At 43.6% G+C, this 15,369-nt stretch overlaps 1 protein-coding gene across 2 annotated transcripts in view; it reads left to right on the top strand.

Annotated features, from left to right (window-relative positions):
• MASP1 (MBL associated serine protease 1) overlaps positions 1 to 15,369 on the top strand; it is a 112,363-nt gene that overhangs the window by 90,383 nt on the left and 6,611 nt on the right. For both annotated transcript variants that reach the window (XM_083739479.1, XM_083739481.1), the window contains 3 exons: positions 11,894 to 12,028; positions 12,680 to 12,793; positions 13,730 to 13,915. In XM_083739479.1, coding sequence (XP_083595605.1) covers positions 11,894 to 12,028; positions 12,680 to 12,793; positions 13,730 to 13,915 — 435 coding nt within the window. The remainder of the gene's footprint in view (positions 1 to 11,893; positions 12,029 to 12,679; positions 12,794 to 13,729; positions 13,916 to 15,369) is intronic.

Raw genomic sequence — 15,369 nt, 5'->3', positions numbered from 1 at the left:
CAGAGTGGCTGGGGAAACTCAGTCAGATGGTCGGGGTATTATTATTATTATTATTATTATTATTATTATTATTATTTCTGTGTACATGGTAAATCCGGATTAAATAATACAGGGTGGCATTTTGGGAGGAGGATGTCATATGGATGCTGCAAAAACCTTGGATATGTGAGTTTCTCCAAGTCCATAGGGAACTACTGTGTGGAAGCAACGAGGAAACACTGAAAAAAAATCCAAAGAAACATGTTTTATGTTACTATGATACATGCTTAGAAAAACATTATTGGCTCTGTTACATATTTAAGAGATGTTACGCTGTTTGCTATGGGTTTTGTATTCTGTTTTGTAGCATTTTTACTATTTTGTATTACATTCCTTAGCAGGAAAGAGAATAAAGTTATTGTACCACATACCAAACTCTGCAAATCGAGAGTTCCATTCAGGGCACTTCATGTCAGGAATCAGTGTGTTGCACCACTGAGTAATGCATGGGGTTTTCACAGAATCATTAAAAAAAAATCAAATGCTTTTTATTGACTTTTCACAAACATAAATAAAACTTAATCTTTTACAGTCATCATTTTAGATCATCTTATATACACTGTGTAAGTTCACACCCAGACTTCCTTCCTTGCCTTGCTTCGGTTTTCTTAGTTTATATCTTCTCTTGCAGGTTCTTATTTATCTTCTATACACAGCACAGGATTTATGTTAACCCTGCTACAGTTTTTAGATTTCTACAGTTATTTTTTATGTATGCAACAAGTTTACTCCACTCTTCTTCAAACTTTGTCCCTTTTTGGTCTCAAATTTTGTAAGTCATTTTAGCCCATTCACAGAATCATAAAACTGTAGAGCTGTAAGGGAGCATGAGGGTCATTTTAACTAAAGCATCCATCACAGGTGACAACCCATAATTTCCCAAGGGAGTCCATTCCACTGCTGAATGGCTCTTACTATCAGAAAGTTCTTCCTCATGTTTAGTCATAATCTCCTTTCTTGTAACTTGAATCCAGGTCCGTTACGCTAACCCACGCTAAGTCTCACCAAAGGCCAAATTTAGGTCTGATGAGGCCCTAAGCTACTGAAGGTAATGGGGCCCTTTATATGTCCAGCTGTCCTTTGTCAACAACAAATTGTCGCTGTTTTTTGTGTTGAATATATGCTAGATGGTAATTGATGGGGACTTCCGGAGGCGGCGCGAACGGCAATGGCTGCCCTCTTCTAGTTGTGAAGGGGGGCTCCGCGGAAACGGGTCGTCCGCTACGGCGAAGCGGAGACCCGCATCGGAAACCCACAGGCAGTGAAAGCCTGTGGTCGTGGGGACTCGGCGGGCACCAGAAGCGCCCCCCAAAACGGAGAAGAGACCCCGTAAGGGGTTTCAGAGCGTGGAAGGGCTGGTGCGGTGCTGTGAGTCGATCGCTCTTTCTGTGGAGTGAAGCCGCATAGCCGCTGTCGGTGAGCGCTGACCTTTTTTCCTGGGAACATTTGATTCGAAAAGCAGCAACCCCTGAGTAAGAAAAGACAGAAAGAATTGGAGGCTAAATTACTGTTAATTTGGCTAAAAGCGGGAGACGCAACCAGGAAGTCCGTCTCCCGCCTCTGCTTAAGATCTAAAGCAAAGGACTTTGAAGCTTGGAGCCTTTGAAGAGGCGTTAAAAGCAATCAATCTGTGCATCTACTGGAGCTGTTTCTATGGAGATTTAGGACTTAATTGTTTAAGTGATTTACTTTTTAGTATGGACTGTGCTCTACCTCTTCTTTTGGAATTACAACTCTACAGAGAAACACAGGCAGTCGGACTGCCTGTTTAACAGAACTGTCAGATTGCAAACTTTGACACTTTGTTACTTTGGTTTGCTACAAGCTGAGTGTTATTTGGAACTGTTATATTGAATCATCTTTTCTGGCACTTGCTAGAGACATTGTTGTGCTTTTAAGACCAACTCTGCTAACTACAGGAAAACTGAAGGTTCTTTGGAAATTAATGGCTGTTTGGACATTGTTTTAGAAGTATTGGAACTTCGAAATGATTGGAGCTTTAAACAATTGATTTTAACATTTTGGCTTGTTCCCTCAAAATATATTCGAACTCCCTCTAGAGGATTTTGGATTTACAATTGTATGTGACTCTGCTTTCTCTTTCCTTTCCTCCTATTTGGTTGTTTACCCTCTGGGCCGGTGGATTCCCATGGGAACACACTCAGTTTGACCTTGACTAGTAGACAGAATTGGAATGAGTGGCACTGGGAAAACAAGAGCGGCTAAAGCGAAAGCTAAACAAACAACTTTGACTTTAACTTCACAGCCGCGTAAATCATCTGTCCCTGCTGTTTTGGAAGGGGAAGAAGGAATTGAGCAACCTTTGCTGGAAGATATGGCAGCAGGAGGATCCACCTCAGTACTAGATAAAATCTTTGAAAAACTGGAAGCTTTGGATAAAAAAGCGGATGAGCAAACAGCTAAGATTGACCAAAATACAGCCAGTGTTAATAAACTAACTGAACAAGTTACTTTGAATGCACAATCAATTGGCAAATTATTTGAAGCCACCGCAGAAAACCGAAAATTGGCAGAGGAAGCCAACCAAAAAGCTGAAGAATTAAAGCAGGAGGTAAAACCATTGCATAAGCAGATTGGAGAACAGCAGGCCTATCTGTCTATGATAGAATTACGGGCTCGGGAAAATAATTTGAGATTGAGGTCAATATTAGAACTTGAACAAGGGAATTTAATTGAGTTCCTGACAAAAGAATTTTCCAAGTTTTGGCCTTTGGAGGAAAAAAAGGACTTTAAAATTGTGACTGCTTTTAGACTTGGAAAATTAACAAGGAAAGACAGGCCCAGAGACTGCTTGATTACCTTGAGATCTAAGGAGGAAAGAGACAAAATACTAGGCCTACATTACGAAAAGTCACTTGAAATTTTGGATAGAAGAGCAGAGATCTATAAAGATATCCCAAAACAACTTTTGGACCTTAGATCCACCTACACTGAGTTAGTAAGATTGCTGAGGAGCAACTCAATTGTCTTTAGGTGGGAATTTCCCCAAGGATTATCTTTTACATTCAGAGGGAAGAAGGTGAAAATTAAAACAGCCGAGGATAAAGAAAAATTTTTGAGTGCCTACGGAGAGGACCTTCAGAAAGGGATTGAAAGACCTTCAGGGTCTGGACCATCGCCTGCACCTACACCTACACCTTCAGGGTCTGAGGATCAGGAGAAAAAGACACCACCTGCAGAGGAATAACAGATTTGTCCAGGATGTCTCTGCAACTTCTGAGTTGGAACATCAATGGCGCCAATTTCCCGGAAAAAAGGAGAAGAATATTTCATGTATTGAAAAAAGAACAATTGGACATTATTTGCTTGCAAGAAACACATGTGACTAGGCTCCACAGAAAAGTGTTAATAAACAAAAGATTAGGCCAAGAATTTATCTCTTCGGACTGAGTTAAGAAAAGAGGAGTGGTGATATATGCAAAGGAGAGCCTGTCACCAAAATTTTTATTTAAAGATGAGCAAGGAAGAATTCTGGCAATTGAGATACAAAACCAAGGAGAAACGTTTTTGATATTAGGAATCTATGCACCAAATGAGGGGAAATCGGAATTTTATAAGAAGCTGCATGAGATAATGCTGGACTATCTGAACTATGACAACATCATTATGATGGGAGATATGAATGGGGTGGCATCAACCAACATGGATAAGTCATATAGCCAAAACGTGACAAAAGATGGCAGACTACCTAAAACATTTTTTGAACTGACTGACAATATGGACTTGATTGATATTTGGAGGACAAAGAACCCCCTGGGAAGAGAAGGAACATTCTTTTCTGAAGCCCAACTGACATGGACAAGAATCGACCAAATATGGATAACTAGAGGTCTGGCACCTAAGACAAGAAAAGTGGAAATCTGCCCAAAGACCTGCTCCGACCATAATGCCGTAAAGATGGATATGAGACTAACTCCAACCGGCTCCTTCAGATGGAAGATGAATGACAATTTGTTTAGAGATCAGGAGATTACTAAAAAGGCCCAAAAAGGTTTGAAGGACTATTTTGAGATAAACTTGAACACTACGGTGGAAAAAAGAATCATCTGGGACGCAAGTAAAGCGGTTATGAGGGGGTTTCTGATACGACAGAACACCATAAAGAAAAGAGCACAGAATGAGAAAAAAGACAAGATCTTGGAGAAAATTAAAGAATGTGAGAAGAAGTTAAGATCGAAACCGAAGTCAAAGGAGATTTTGAGAGAAATTAAACTTTATCAAGCACAATATTCTAAATTGATAAATCAGGAAGTGGAGTGGAAAGTCAAGCTAATGAAACAAAGATCATTTGAATCGGCAAATAAATGTGGAAAACTGTTAGCATGGCAGTTGAAAAAGAGAGAAAAACTAAATACGGTCACAAATCTAGAGATTGAAGGAAGAAATATTCAGAATCCAGTGGAGATCAGAAAGTGTTTCCAGAGATATTTCAAACAACTATACACTCAAGGGCCGCAAAATGAGGTTGAGATAGAACAATTTTTGATAAAGAATGGTCTACCAAAGCTGTCTCAACAAAATAGAACAATCCTGAATTATAAAATAACACAACAAGAGATTGAAGAAGCCATTCAGAATATGCAACTGGGCAAGTCTCCAGGGCCAGATGGGCTTACCTCCAAATATTATAAGACATTGAAAGACTACCTGATACATCCATTAATGGAAGTTTGCAATGAAATTATGGAGGGGAAGAAGGCACCGAAGTCGTGGAAAGAAGCTTTCATCACATTGATACCTAAACTAGAAACTGAAAAGACACAACTCAAGAACTACCGCCCCATCTCCCTCCTAAATGTGGATTATAAAATATTTGCAGACATTTTAGCAAGCAGGTTTAAAAAAGTTTTAAATGAAGTAATTCATAAGGACCAGGCAGGCTTTCTCCCAGGTAGACATTTGTTTGCTAACACAAGGAACATTATTGACATTTTGGAACTTTTGCAAACAAATATTAATACAAAAGCTGTGTTAATATTTATAGATGCGGAGAAGGCCTTTGATAATATTTCATGGAAGTTTATGAAGAAAAACTTGGAAGGGATGGGAGTGGGACGGGGATTTGAGAATGGGATAGATGCAATTTATTCAGAACAAAAGGCTAAATTGATAGTGAACAATGTGGTGACGGAAGAGTTCAAAATTGAAAAAGGAACACGACAAGGTTGCCCTATCTCTCCTTTGTTATTCATTTCGGTCCTGGAGGTGCTCTTGAACATGATTAGAGGGGACCGGTTGGTGGAAGGAATTCAGGTCGGAGCGAAACAGTATAAACTCAAAGCTTTTGCAGATGACCTGGTTTTGACCCTACAGGAGCCAGAATCTAGTACGAAAAGGGTATTACAATTGATTCAGGAGTTTGGTCGGGTGGCGGGATTTAAACTTAACAAGCAGAAAACTAAGGTATTGGGGAAAAAATTGACACCTTCAGAATCAGAAAGGTTTCAGAAAGAGACAGAGTTAAACGTGGTTAAAAAAGTAAGATACCTAGGGGTAAACATAACAGCTAAGAATTTGAGTCTATTTAAGGATAACTATGAAAAGTGTTGGTCAGAAATTAAAAGGGATTTAGAGGGTTGGTCAAGATTGAAACTTTCCTTGTTGGGCCGAATTGCTGCTATAAAGATGAATGTATTGCCAAAAATGCTGTTTTTGTTCCAGACTTTACAGATTGTGGATAAAATGGAGTGTTTTGGGAGGTGGCAAAGAGACATTTCTAAATTTGTCTGGCAGGGCAAAAAGCCCAGAATTAAGTTTAAGATATTAACTGATGCTAAAGAAAGAGGGGGCTTTGCCCTGCCAGACTTAAAGTTGTACTATGAATCAGCAGCTTTCTGCTGGTTGAAAGATTGGCTGCTTCTTGAAAACACTGATGTTTTGGATTTGGAAGGTTTTAACAATGCTTATGGATGGCATGCATATTTGTGGTATGACAAGGTTAAAAGTCACAAGGCTTTCAAGAACCATATTGTCAGGAAAGCAGTGTTTAATGTCTGGACAAAATATAAAGACTTATTGGAAAACAAGACCCCAAGGTGGTTATCACCAATGGAAGCTAAGGCCCGGAAAAGACTCAATATGGAGGCCAAATGGCCGAAATATTGGGAAATATTAGAAAAAGATAATTGGAGGCTGCAGAGTTTGGAGAAACTAAAAGATAAAGTGCGAGATTGGTTACATTATGCTCAGATCAAAGAGGTTTTTAAGTTGGATAAAAAGATAGGATTCCAGGTGGAAAAATCAAAGTTGGAAACGGAATTGCTAGAACCTAAGACTAAGGTACTTTCAAGAATGTATAATTTGCTGTTAAAATGGAATACACAAGATGAAACGGTTAAATCGGCTATGATAAAATGGGCACAGGACATTGGGTACAATATCATGTTTGCTGACTGGGAAAGGTTATGGACCACCGGTCTGAAATTCACGGCATGTAATGCCTTGAAAGAAAATATTATGAAAATGATATATAGGTGGTACATGACTCCAGTCAAGCTCGCAAAAATATACCATTTGTCTGATAATAAATGTTGGAAATGTAAAGAAACTGAAGGAACGTTCTTTCACCTCTGGTGGACCTGCCCTAGAGTTAAGGCTTTCTGGGAAATGATATATAATGAGTTGAAAAAGGTATTTAAGTATACCTTCCCTAAGAAACCAGAGGCCTTTCTTTTAGGCATCGTCGGCCAGAGGGTGTTAAAGAAGGACCGAACATTTTTTATGTATGCAACAACAGCGGCAAGGATACTTGTCGCCAAGCACTGGAAAACCCAAGATTTGCCCACACTGGAAGAATGGCAGATGCAACTGATAGACTATATGGAGCTAGCAGAAATGACTGGCAGAATCCGAGACCTGGGAGAAGAGGCTGTGGAGGAGGACTGGAAGAAATTTAAGGACTATTTACAAAAATATTGTAAATTGTATGAGTGTTAAGAAAGATGCAAGATTATAAATAATATGGCACCATTAAGTTAGTCGAAAGGAATATGAAGATAAGTGAAAATATAAGAAAAGATAAATTTTGGATAAATATTATGCTAAAATCAAGCTTTTAAGGTTTGGGTAAAATTATCTAAAATTAGGGACACAATATTGGAAAATTATAAAATAAGAATTGGAACAAGGTGATAAATTGCTGGGTAAAGTTTGATAAACTTGGAACGCAGGAACGAGAGACGCGAGGAAGTCCAATCAAGCGAAGAAAATATGGCTATTGTAAAGTTATATGTTATTTTGTTTGTTTTTTATATTGTATTAAGAAAATCTTTAATAAATATCTTATAAAAAAAATATAGATGGTAATTGATGGACCTCACAGGTATCGCAAGCCATTTGCACATAACAAAATAGGAGCCTGTTGTTGTTGTTTAGTCGTGTCCGACTCTTTGTGACCCCATGGACCAGAGCACGCCAGGCCCTCCTGTCTTCCACTGTCTCCCGCAGTTTGGTCAAACTCATGCTGGTAGCTTCAAGAACACTGTCCCACCATCTCGTCCTCTGTCGTCCCCTTCTCCTTGTGCCCTCCATATTTCCCAGCATCAGGGTCTTTTCCAGGGAGTCTTCTCTTCTCATGAGGTGGCCAAAATATTATAGGTGTATAAGAGGTTTTATTTTGTTTGTTTTTTAACTTATATTTTGGAAATGTATATCCAGGTTTCCTTTCCTTTAAATTTTTTGAGGGCCCCCAAGAGAGCGGGGCCCTAAGCTATAGTTTGTTTATCTTATACAGTACATAAATCCGGCACTGGTCTCACCAGCAGAACCAAAATGGCACTCCCAACAGCACACCAAATTGTCTCACCCCCTCTCCATCCTCACACATGCCAGAATGTGGGAGAAACTCCCTTTGGGGGTTCGATACAAAGCCTGAAACCAGATTCCCATCAGCAATGCATTACAGGACAAAAGAGTCCGAAAGAATCTCTGAGAACATTGCGTTTACACACACCCTATATAGGAAAATAATTGTGTCCTCTTCTCCCCTACTATGGTCTTGACCTTTAAAGCCCTTTGTGGCTTAGGGCCCTCGTATTTACGGGACCGCCTCTCCTGGTCTGCCCCGCAAAGGACCTTAAGGTCCATGAATAACCATACTTTAGAGGTCCTGGGGCCCTAAGGAAGCCAGACTATCCTCCACCAAGGCCAGGACCTTCTCAGTGATGGCTCCGACGTGGTGGAATGCTCTGTCCCATGAGACTAGGTCCCTGCAGGATTGAACTTCCTTCCGCAATGCCTGTAAGACAGAGCTATTCTGCCTGGCCTTTAATTTGAATTCAGCCTGATCTTTTATTTCCATTCTCTTCCTTCCCCCTCCCCTTTTATGAAGATCACCCACTCTGAGACCCCACAGCTAATTTTCCCTGGCCTCCTCGCTGGCCCAAGTAGGACCAATTCAGCCAGCTAGCCCTGGGGATTATCTAATTGATTTTTGATTTTTGATTTTTATTGTCATTCATGTTTTTATACTGTATTTTATGCTGCTTTTATAATTAAGTGTTTTAAAGTGCTTTAAATTTGCTGTTAGCCGCCCTGAGCCCAGTTTTTGAACCAGGAAGGGCGGGGTGTGTATATATATATATATATATGCAGGTTTTGGTGTCCTCGGGTGTCTTCCCGTGTAAAAGTTGGGGTGTCTAGGCGACGTTTCGACGAGGTCTCACTCGTCATCTTCAGGCTGGTGCTTTCGGCTTCTTGTTACTGGAACAGAGCGGGATCTCAATGTTTGAGTTCATATAAATACTGTAGAGGGGGTGTGGTGTCTAGCCTCCAATGTTCTGGGCAGAGAGGAAGTTCCCAGGCTAGTGTGCCTTTTCTTCTTTTGTTCCTTAATTACTTGAGAGATACCTTGAGTGATTTCTTGAGTGATATCCTGAGTACCACTTAGGTGGGTCATTAGGTGTGGATTAGTTGCTAAAGTCTTTGTGTCTTGACCTCTTGAACTTTGTGAAGAGTTTTCCTGAGAAGATGGCTGTATTGCACTTAGTTGTGCTTTGGCTTGGCTTCGTGTATAGGGGCGAGCTGTGGTTTTGTGGCTTGTGTCAGCCAGATCTGTGTAGGGATTGCAGGGGGGTGCAGCATCCGGAGGTGCCACCATGGATTGGCTACTGGATGGTGTCAGTAATTCATCTGTGGAGAATTAACACGGAACATCACCACAAGAGAATAATCATGGAAGCCATCGAGATAGAGAAACACCCTCACAACATGAACAAGCGTGACGACACATCCCGCTTGCCAGACATCTGGAAATTAGCCCTCCCCACAAAAACTGACACCAGATCCAGAGGCACACAGAACGCCAACACCAATCAACCACACCAGACCCAAACCCAGACCCTCTCCACAGATGAATTACTGACACAGATGAATTACTAACTAATCCACACCTAATGACCCACCTAAGTGGTACTCAGGATATCACTCAAGAAATCACTCAAGGTATCTCTCAAGTAATTAAGGAACAAAAGAAGAAAAGGCACACTAGCCTGGGAACTTCCTCTCTGCCCAGAACATTGGAGGCTAGACACCACACCCCCTCTACAGTATTTATATGAACTCAAACATTGAGATCCCGCTCTGTTCCAGTAACAAGAAGCCGAAAGCACCAGCCTGAAGATGACGAGTGAGACCTCGTCGAAACGTCGCCTAGACACCCCAACTTTTACACGGGAAGACACCCGAGGACACCAAAACCTGCATTCCTGTACCCGTGAAAATCTACGAAAGCAAATATATATATATATATATATATATTTACTATTATTACTACTATCTCTCATCCAACCACAGTCTTTGAAAACACTTACTCAAGCCAAGTTTTTTTGCCGTACGTGCAGAGCCCTCCTTGCACCTTATCAAGAATTGTTTTTCAGCCCTTAGGCTCCTCCTGGGATTTTGCAGAATTCCTACCTCACAGGCCCTTCAGAAACACCCAGAGGGGACACCCCAGGAGCTACAGATAATACTCTGTGATGCACTTGCTTCTGCATTTTGAACACTTGACGGTCCAATTGTTGCTGCTTCCTTCTTAAAGAGTTGGGTTGGCTACCAAAATGCCCGAAATTACCCAGTTTAAGGAAGAAATGTGCTTCAGGGGAAAGAGGGTGGGAAACAGAAGATGGTCGATCACAGGTGCTCTGCAGGTGGGCAGGGAGGTTGAGACTTGGAAGCAACAACCCCCCCACCATAGCTGTCAACCGTCCCTTATTTGGCGGGAAACTCCCTTATCCCAGTGCCGTGTCCCGCTGCTGTCCCTTATTGATGATGTCCCTTAAATTTCCCGGGTTTCAAAGGAAGCAGCTCATCTCCCTCCCTCCCTGCCAGCCAGGGAGGAGGGGGGCTCCAACTGTGTTGCTTGGCTGCGTTGCTCACCCAATAAGGAGTCTAAGAACGACTGGGGGGTGGAGCTTGCATGCCTTGTGCTGATCAAATTGGCCACGTTGCCTGAACTCGCCTTTGCTCAGCGCTTCCCAGCGGAGAGGTGACAGTGGTTATCCTTGCTGCATCCCCTTTGCCGGGTTGCTGCACCGTGGGAACCACCGCTTGAGGCTTCGTTTGGCTGCTGGAGGGGCTTTCTGCCTTTGGCTCGGAGGGGCTCAGAAGTTGAACATACCAGTGCTGGGAAAATCCCTTATTTTGGCTGCTGATCCCTTATTTTTGAGGCTGCTGGTCCCTTATTTTCAAATCTGTAAGTTGACAGCTATGCCCCCCCCACCCCAATAATGTTGAGGGGGAGCAATAATTGGGAAATCACAAGAACGTTCATCACACCAAGAGGCATCCACTGTCAACCAGCCTTGGAGAAAGAGAGAAGTCAGTGCACTGGGACTTACGTATTTATTGCAACTATATCCCATTTGTCCTCCAAGGAGCTCAAGATGGTGTACACGGTTTCCTCTCCTCCCTGCGAGGTAGGCTAGGCTGAGAGGCATTGACTGACCCAAGGTCACCCAAATGAATGTCATGGCTGCAGGGAGACTAGAACCCCAATCTCCCCGGTCTACAACACCCTACTGTCTCTTGATGTTCCGGTTGTGATTTTTAAGGGAGGTACCGGCCACTGAATTATCAGGAGATGAGAATCTGTTTGCAATAAATCCTCACGCGTTGTTATTTAAGCCGAGTCCATCCAAAAGTCCTCCTTGGGTGGCAGACGCCATCTTTTTCAGTTCTGATGAAATAGAATCTAGGCGTTTGCTCATTAATTTTTCCAGACAAGTTGTACCATACTTTTCCAAGATTTGCCAAGTCAAACTTAAAATACAAACATGATAACAAAGTAATGGCTCGCCTCCCCCTATGGCTATTAATCTCTGCAACATAGTCTGTCTCATAATGGCGGATCCCGATTAAATACTGCGTCACAGGAGAGCCTTTTATTTCTTTCCAGATATTTCGAAAAACAAAGGCTTTGGATGATATTTTTATTTCCACACAGTTTATTTTCCAATCTCACTTGCTATAGGTTGTATTGACGGTTCTTCTAGAGGGGGGGTTAGGAGATGAGAATCAGGTATGATAACACCAGGATATTTTAATATACAAAAAAAAAGAAGGTATGCAGCCATTTCTCATTACAGTGGCCCAACCGGAACTCCGGGTCCCAGCTGGTAATATGGTCTCCACTTCCTTGCATCTGTGCAAGGGTTAAACCTCAGCCGTCCTCCCCCACCCTTGCTCTCTTTGTCGGGTCCCAGAGGGATGGGGTGGCTGCCAGCAGATCAGAAAGACGTGAGTTGCAAGGGCTTGGACTCGATGACCTTCCAACTCTGCAGTTCTGTGACGGTAGGATCTCCTCCTCGCTAAGTCCATCCTTTCCCTTCTCTTTCAGTGTGTGGGAAACCCAGGTTCTCCAGGAGCTTGTTAGCTCGAATTGCCAACGGCCACTACGCCCAGAGAGGGATCTCGCCGTGGGTCGCCATGCTGCAGAGGAACGGGCGCCCTTTCTGTGGGGGGTCCCTCCTAGGTAAGGACCTCTGGGGGGGGCATCCACTCTTGCATGTTGAAATATACTCAGAGTCAAGAGTGGATTTCATGCTCTTTATTCAGCTCATAGTGGTGAGGAGGAATGGAAGTTCCCCCAGAATGTCTGCTTTATATACATTATTTACACAATGGGCCCCACGTGATTGGCTAATTCCGGGATTCTCCTGTGGGCCAATCAGGTTGCGGATTCCCTTCCACCTGGAGCTGGATTGGGTGGCTCCTGTGGACCAATCAGACTGCTGCATTCTGGAGCCTATTGTTCTAGGACCAATCAGGTTGCTGCACTCTGAATCCTATTGTTCTAGGACCAATCAGGCTGCTGCATTCTGAATCCTATTGTTCTAGGACCAATCAGGCTGCTGCATTCTGAATCCTATTGTTCTAGGACCAATCAGACTGGTGCATTCTGGATCCTGTTGTTCTAGGACCAATCAGGCTGCTGCATTCTGAATCCTATTGTTCTCGGACCATTCAACCTCTGCTTAAAAACCTCCAACCTCCCACCCAACCTCTGCTTAAAAACCTCCAACGAAGGAGAGTCTACCACTTCACAAGGGAGTCTGTTCCACTGCCAAACAGCTCTTTGAAGACAACCATCATGTCACCATCTTAGCCCTTTCTTGTTCCCCAGGGAACAGGTGGATTGCGACGGCCGCTCACTGTCTCCACCATGAACTTGACCTGGAGAATCCTGTCCTCCGAAGCTCCGACGTGATCAGCCCTTCGTCGTTCAAGGTGATCCTAGGTAAGCGAGAGGCGGTTGCCCAGGAGACCAGCATGTGTCTCAGAAATCCTATATTATAAGGACATGAAACGAGTCTGCTGGATCAGACTCTCCTCCTGGGCATCCTCTCCTCACAGTGGCTAATTAGATGCCTATGGGAAACCTGCAACCGGGACCCGAGCATAAGAGCTGTTCTCTTGGCTTAGGGCCCTCGTATCTATGGGACCGCCTCTCCTGGTCTGCCCCGCAGAGGACCTTAAGGTCCATGAATAACCATGGTTTAGAGGTCCCGGGCCCCGGGCAGCTTCCAACAGGATATTGAAAACACAATAGAACATCAAACATTTCCCCCCCCCCCCCAATTTCAATCCATTGATAATAATAATAATAATAATAATAATAATAATAATAATAATAATAATAATAATAATTTAGTATTTATATCCCACCCAACTGGCTGTGTTTCCCCAGCCTCTCTGGGCGGCTTCCAACAGGATATTGAAAACACAATAGAACATCAAACATTAAAAACTTCCCTAAACAGGGCTGCCCTCAGATGTCTTCTAAAAGTCAGATAGTTGTTTATTTCTTTGACATCTGATGGGAGGATGTTCCACAGGGTGGGTGCCACTACCGAGAAGGCCCTCTGCCTGGTTCCCTGTAACCTCACAGTGAGGGAACCGCCAGAAGGCCCTCGGAGTTGGACCTCAGTGTCTGGGTTGGGTGATGGGGGTGGAGATGCTCCTTCAGGTCTACTGGGCCGAGGCCATTTCGGGCTTTAAAGGTCAGCACCAACATTTTTAATTGTGCTCGGAAACGTACTAAGAGCCAGTGTAAGTCTTCCAGGATGGTGTTATGTGGTCTCGGCGGACTTAGGGTTATGATTCTGTAGAAGACAGCTTCCTGTTCTGGATACGGTCTCTCACACTTCCAGCCTCACTTTCTGTCTTTCTACAGGGAAACACAGAACCCAAAGAACAGATGACACAGAGCAGGAGCTGCAACCCCAAACAATCTCCATCCACCCATCCTACAAGGCGGCCACCTTTGAGTATGACATCGCCCTGGTGGAACTGTCTGAAGAGGCCAGGCTGAATGATTACGTGATGCCTGTTTGCTTTCCAGATAAAGCCTACCCAAAAGGTGAGGATATGGCCCCGTCCATTCACAATAATAATATAATAATAATAATTTATTATTTGTACCCCCCCATCTGGCTGGGTCTCCCCAGCCACTCTGGGTGGCTTCCAACAAAGATTAAAAATACATTAAAATGTCACACGTTAAAAACTTCCCTGAACAGGGCTGCCTTCAGATGTCTTCTAAATGCCATCTCTTTGGCATCTGATGGGAGGGCGTTCCACAGGGAGGGCGCCACCACCGAGAAGGCCCTCAGCCTGGTTCCCTGTAGCTTTGTGTAATGGTTGTAAGGGGTTACTTGTGCATAAGTTGCCTGCTAGTTGTGTTCGATTGCCTGGTTCACCATGCCTTGGCTGCCAGCCCACACTCCGTGGCCGGTCAGTCGCTTGCAGAATCTGTCAGTGGGCGTTTCTTGAACCTTTTCCAGCATAAGAGCTGTTTGACGCCAAGTCTCCTCCTACTTTCCCTGCGCGGAACTCGTCTGCGCAAGTAAGGGGAAGGCAGGGGTGTGCCAGCGCTCTCTCCACTAGTCTCTGATGCAGGGTCTTGGAGACCAGTCTCCAATTCCTCCATCTCCCTCCCTTCTCTACTGGTGTTGCGCTGAATTCCTTCCCCCTGCTGGTCCCCTCTCCGGCATCGCTCTGGAGCCCTGCCTCCGCCTCTCGCTCTGATGTCAGTTCCCTGACACTTTGTTTCTTGCAGTGAAGGAACTGCCAGAAGGCCCTCGATGCTGGACCTTTGTGTCCGGGCAGAACGATGGGGGTGGAGACGCTCCTTTAGGTATACTGGGCCGAGGCCGTTAGGAGACAATGTCGATTGGAGACAATGTTGATTGGAGAAGCAGGCAGCCAACCCTTTAAGCTGGCTCAGAAGCATTGATTAAGGCAGAACTTTAACCAATGCAGAATTACATTTCCATTGATTCTGAAAGAATCCTATCGGCTTGACTGCCTGTTTGCTCCTGAGCTCAGTTCAAGGAGACATAGAATCATAGCGCTGTCGAGTTGGAAGGGAACCAAAGGATCAACTACTCCAAACCCCTGCGCTGCAAGAAAGTTCTCTGTGGCTCTGGACACTAATGCCGATGCAAGGGTATAGGGGTCTGGGGTCGCAGGAGGTCAAAGATACATTACTATTTCTGCAGCAGGGTCCCAGTCTCTGTGAGAATGCTCAGGGTGGCAGGAGAGGATATATTTATTATTAATATCCTTCCTAGCTTGAACTAGCGAGTGTCTTTAACTTAGCAGAGTTTACATTCCCCTTCTCACGCACAGCAGAAAACCAGTTGCAAACTTGTGTGAGTTTCTTAAGACAATATGCAATTCCATCTGGCTTGTCCAGATTGAAATGTGTTCTAATATTTTCCTGGTAAGACCCCCTTGAATCCCTCCTAAAAGAATAAAGACACCACAGTCTTATTCATAAGCAAGAAAAAGAAAGTGTACTCATGACCAGGC

This window comes from Podarcis gaigeae (genome assembly GCF_964106915.1).
Source record: "Podarcis gaigeae genome assembly, chromosome: 5".
In the NCBI taxonomy this organism is placed as follows: domain Eukaryota; kingdom Metazoa; phylum Chordata; class Lepidosauria; order Squamata; family Lacertidae; genus Podarcis; species Podarcis gaigeae.
This window is presented reverse-complemented; position numbering and strand designations above follow the sequence as displayed.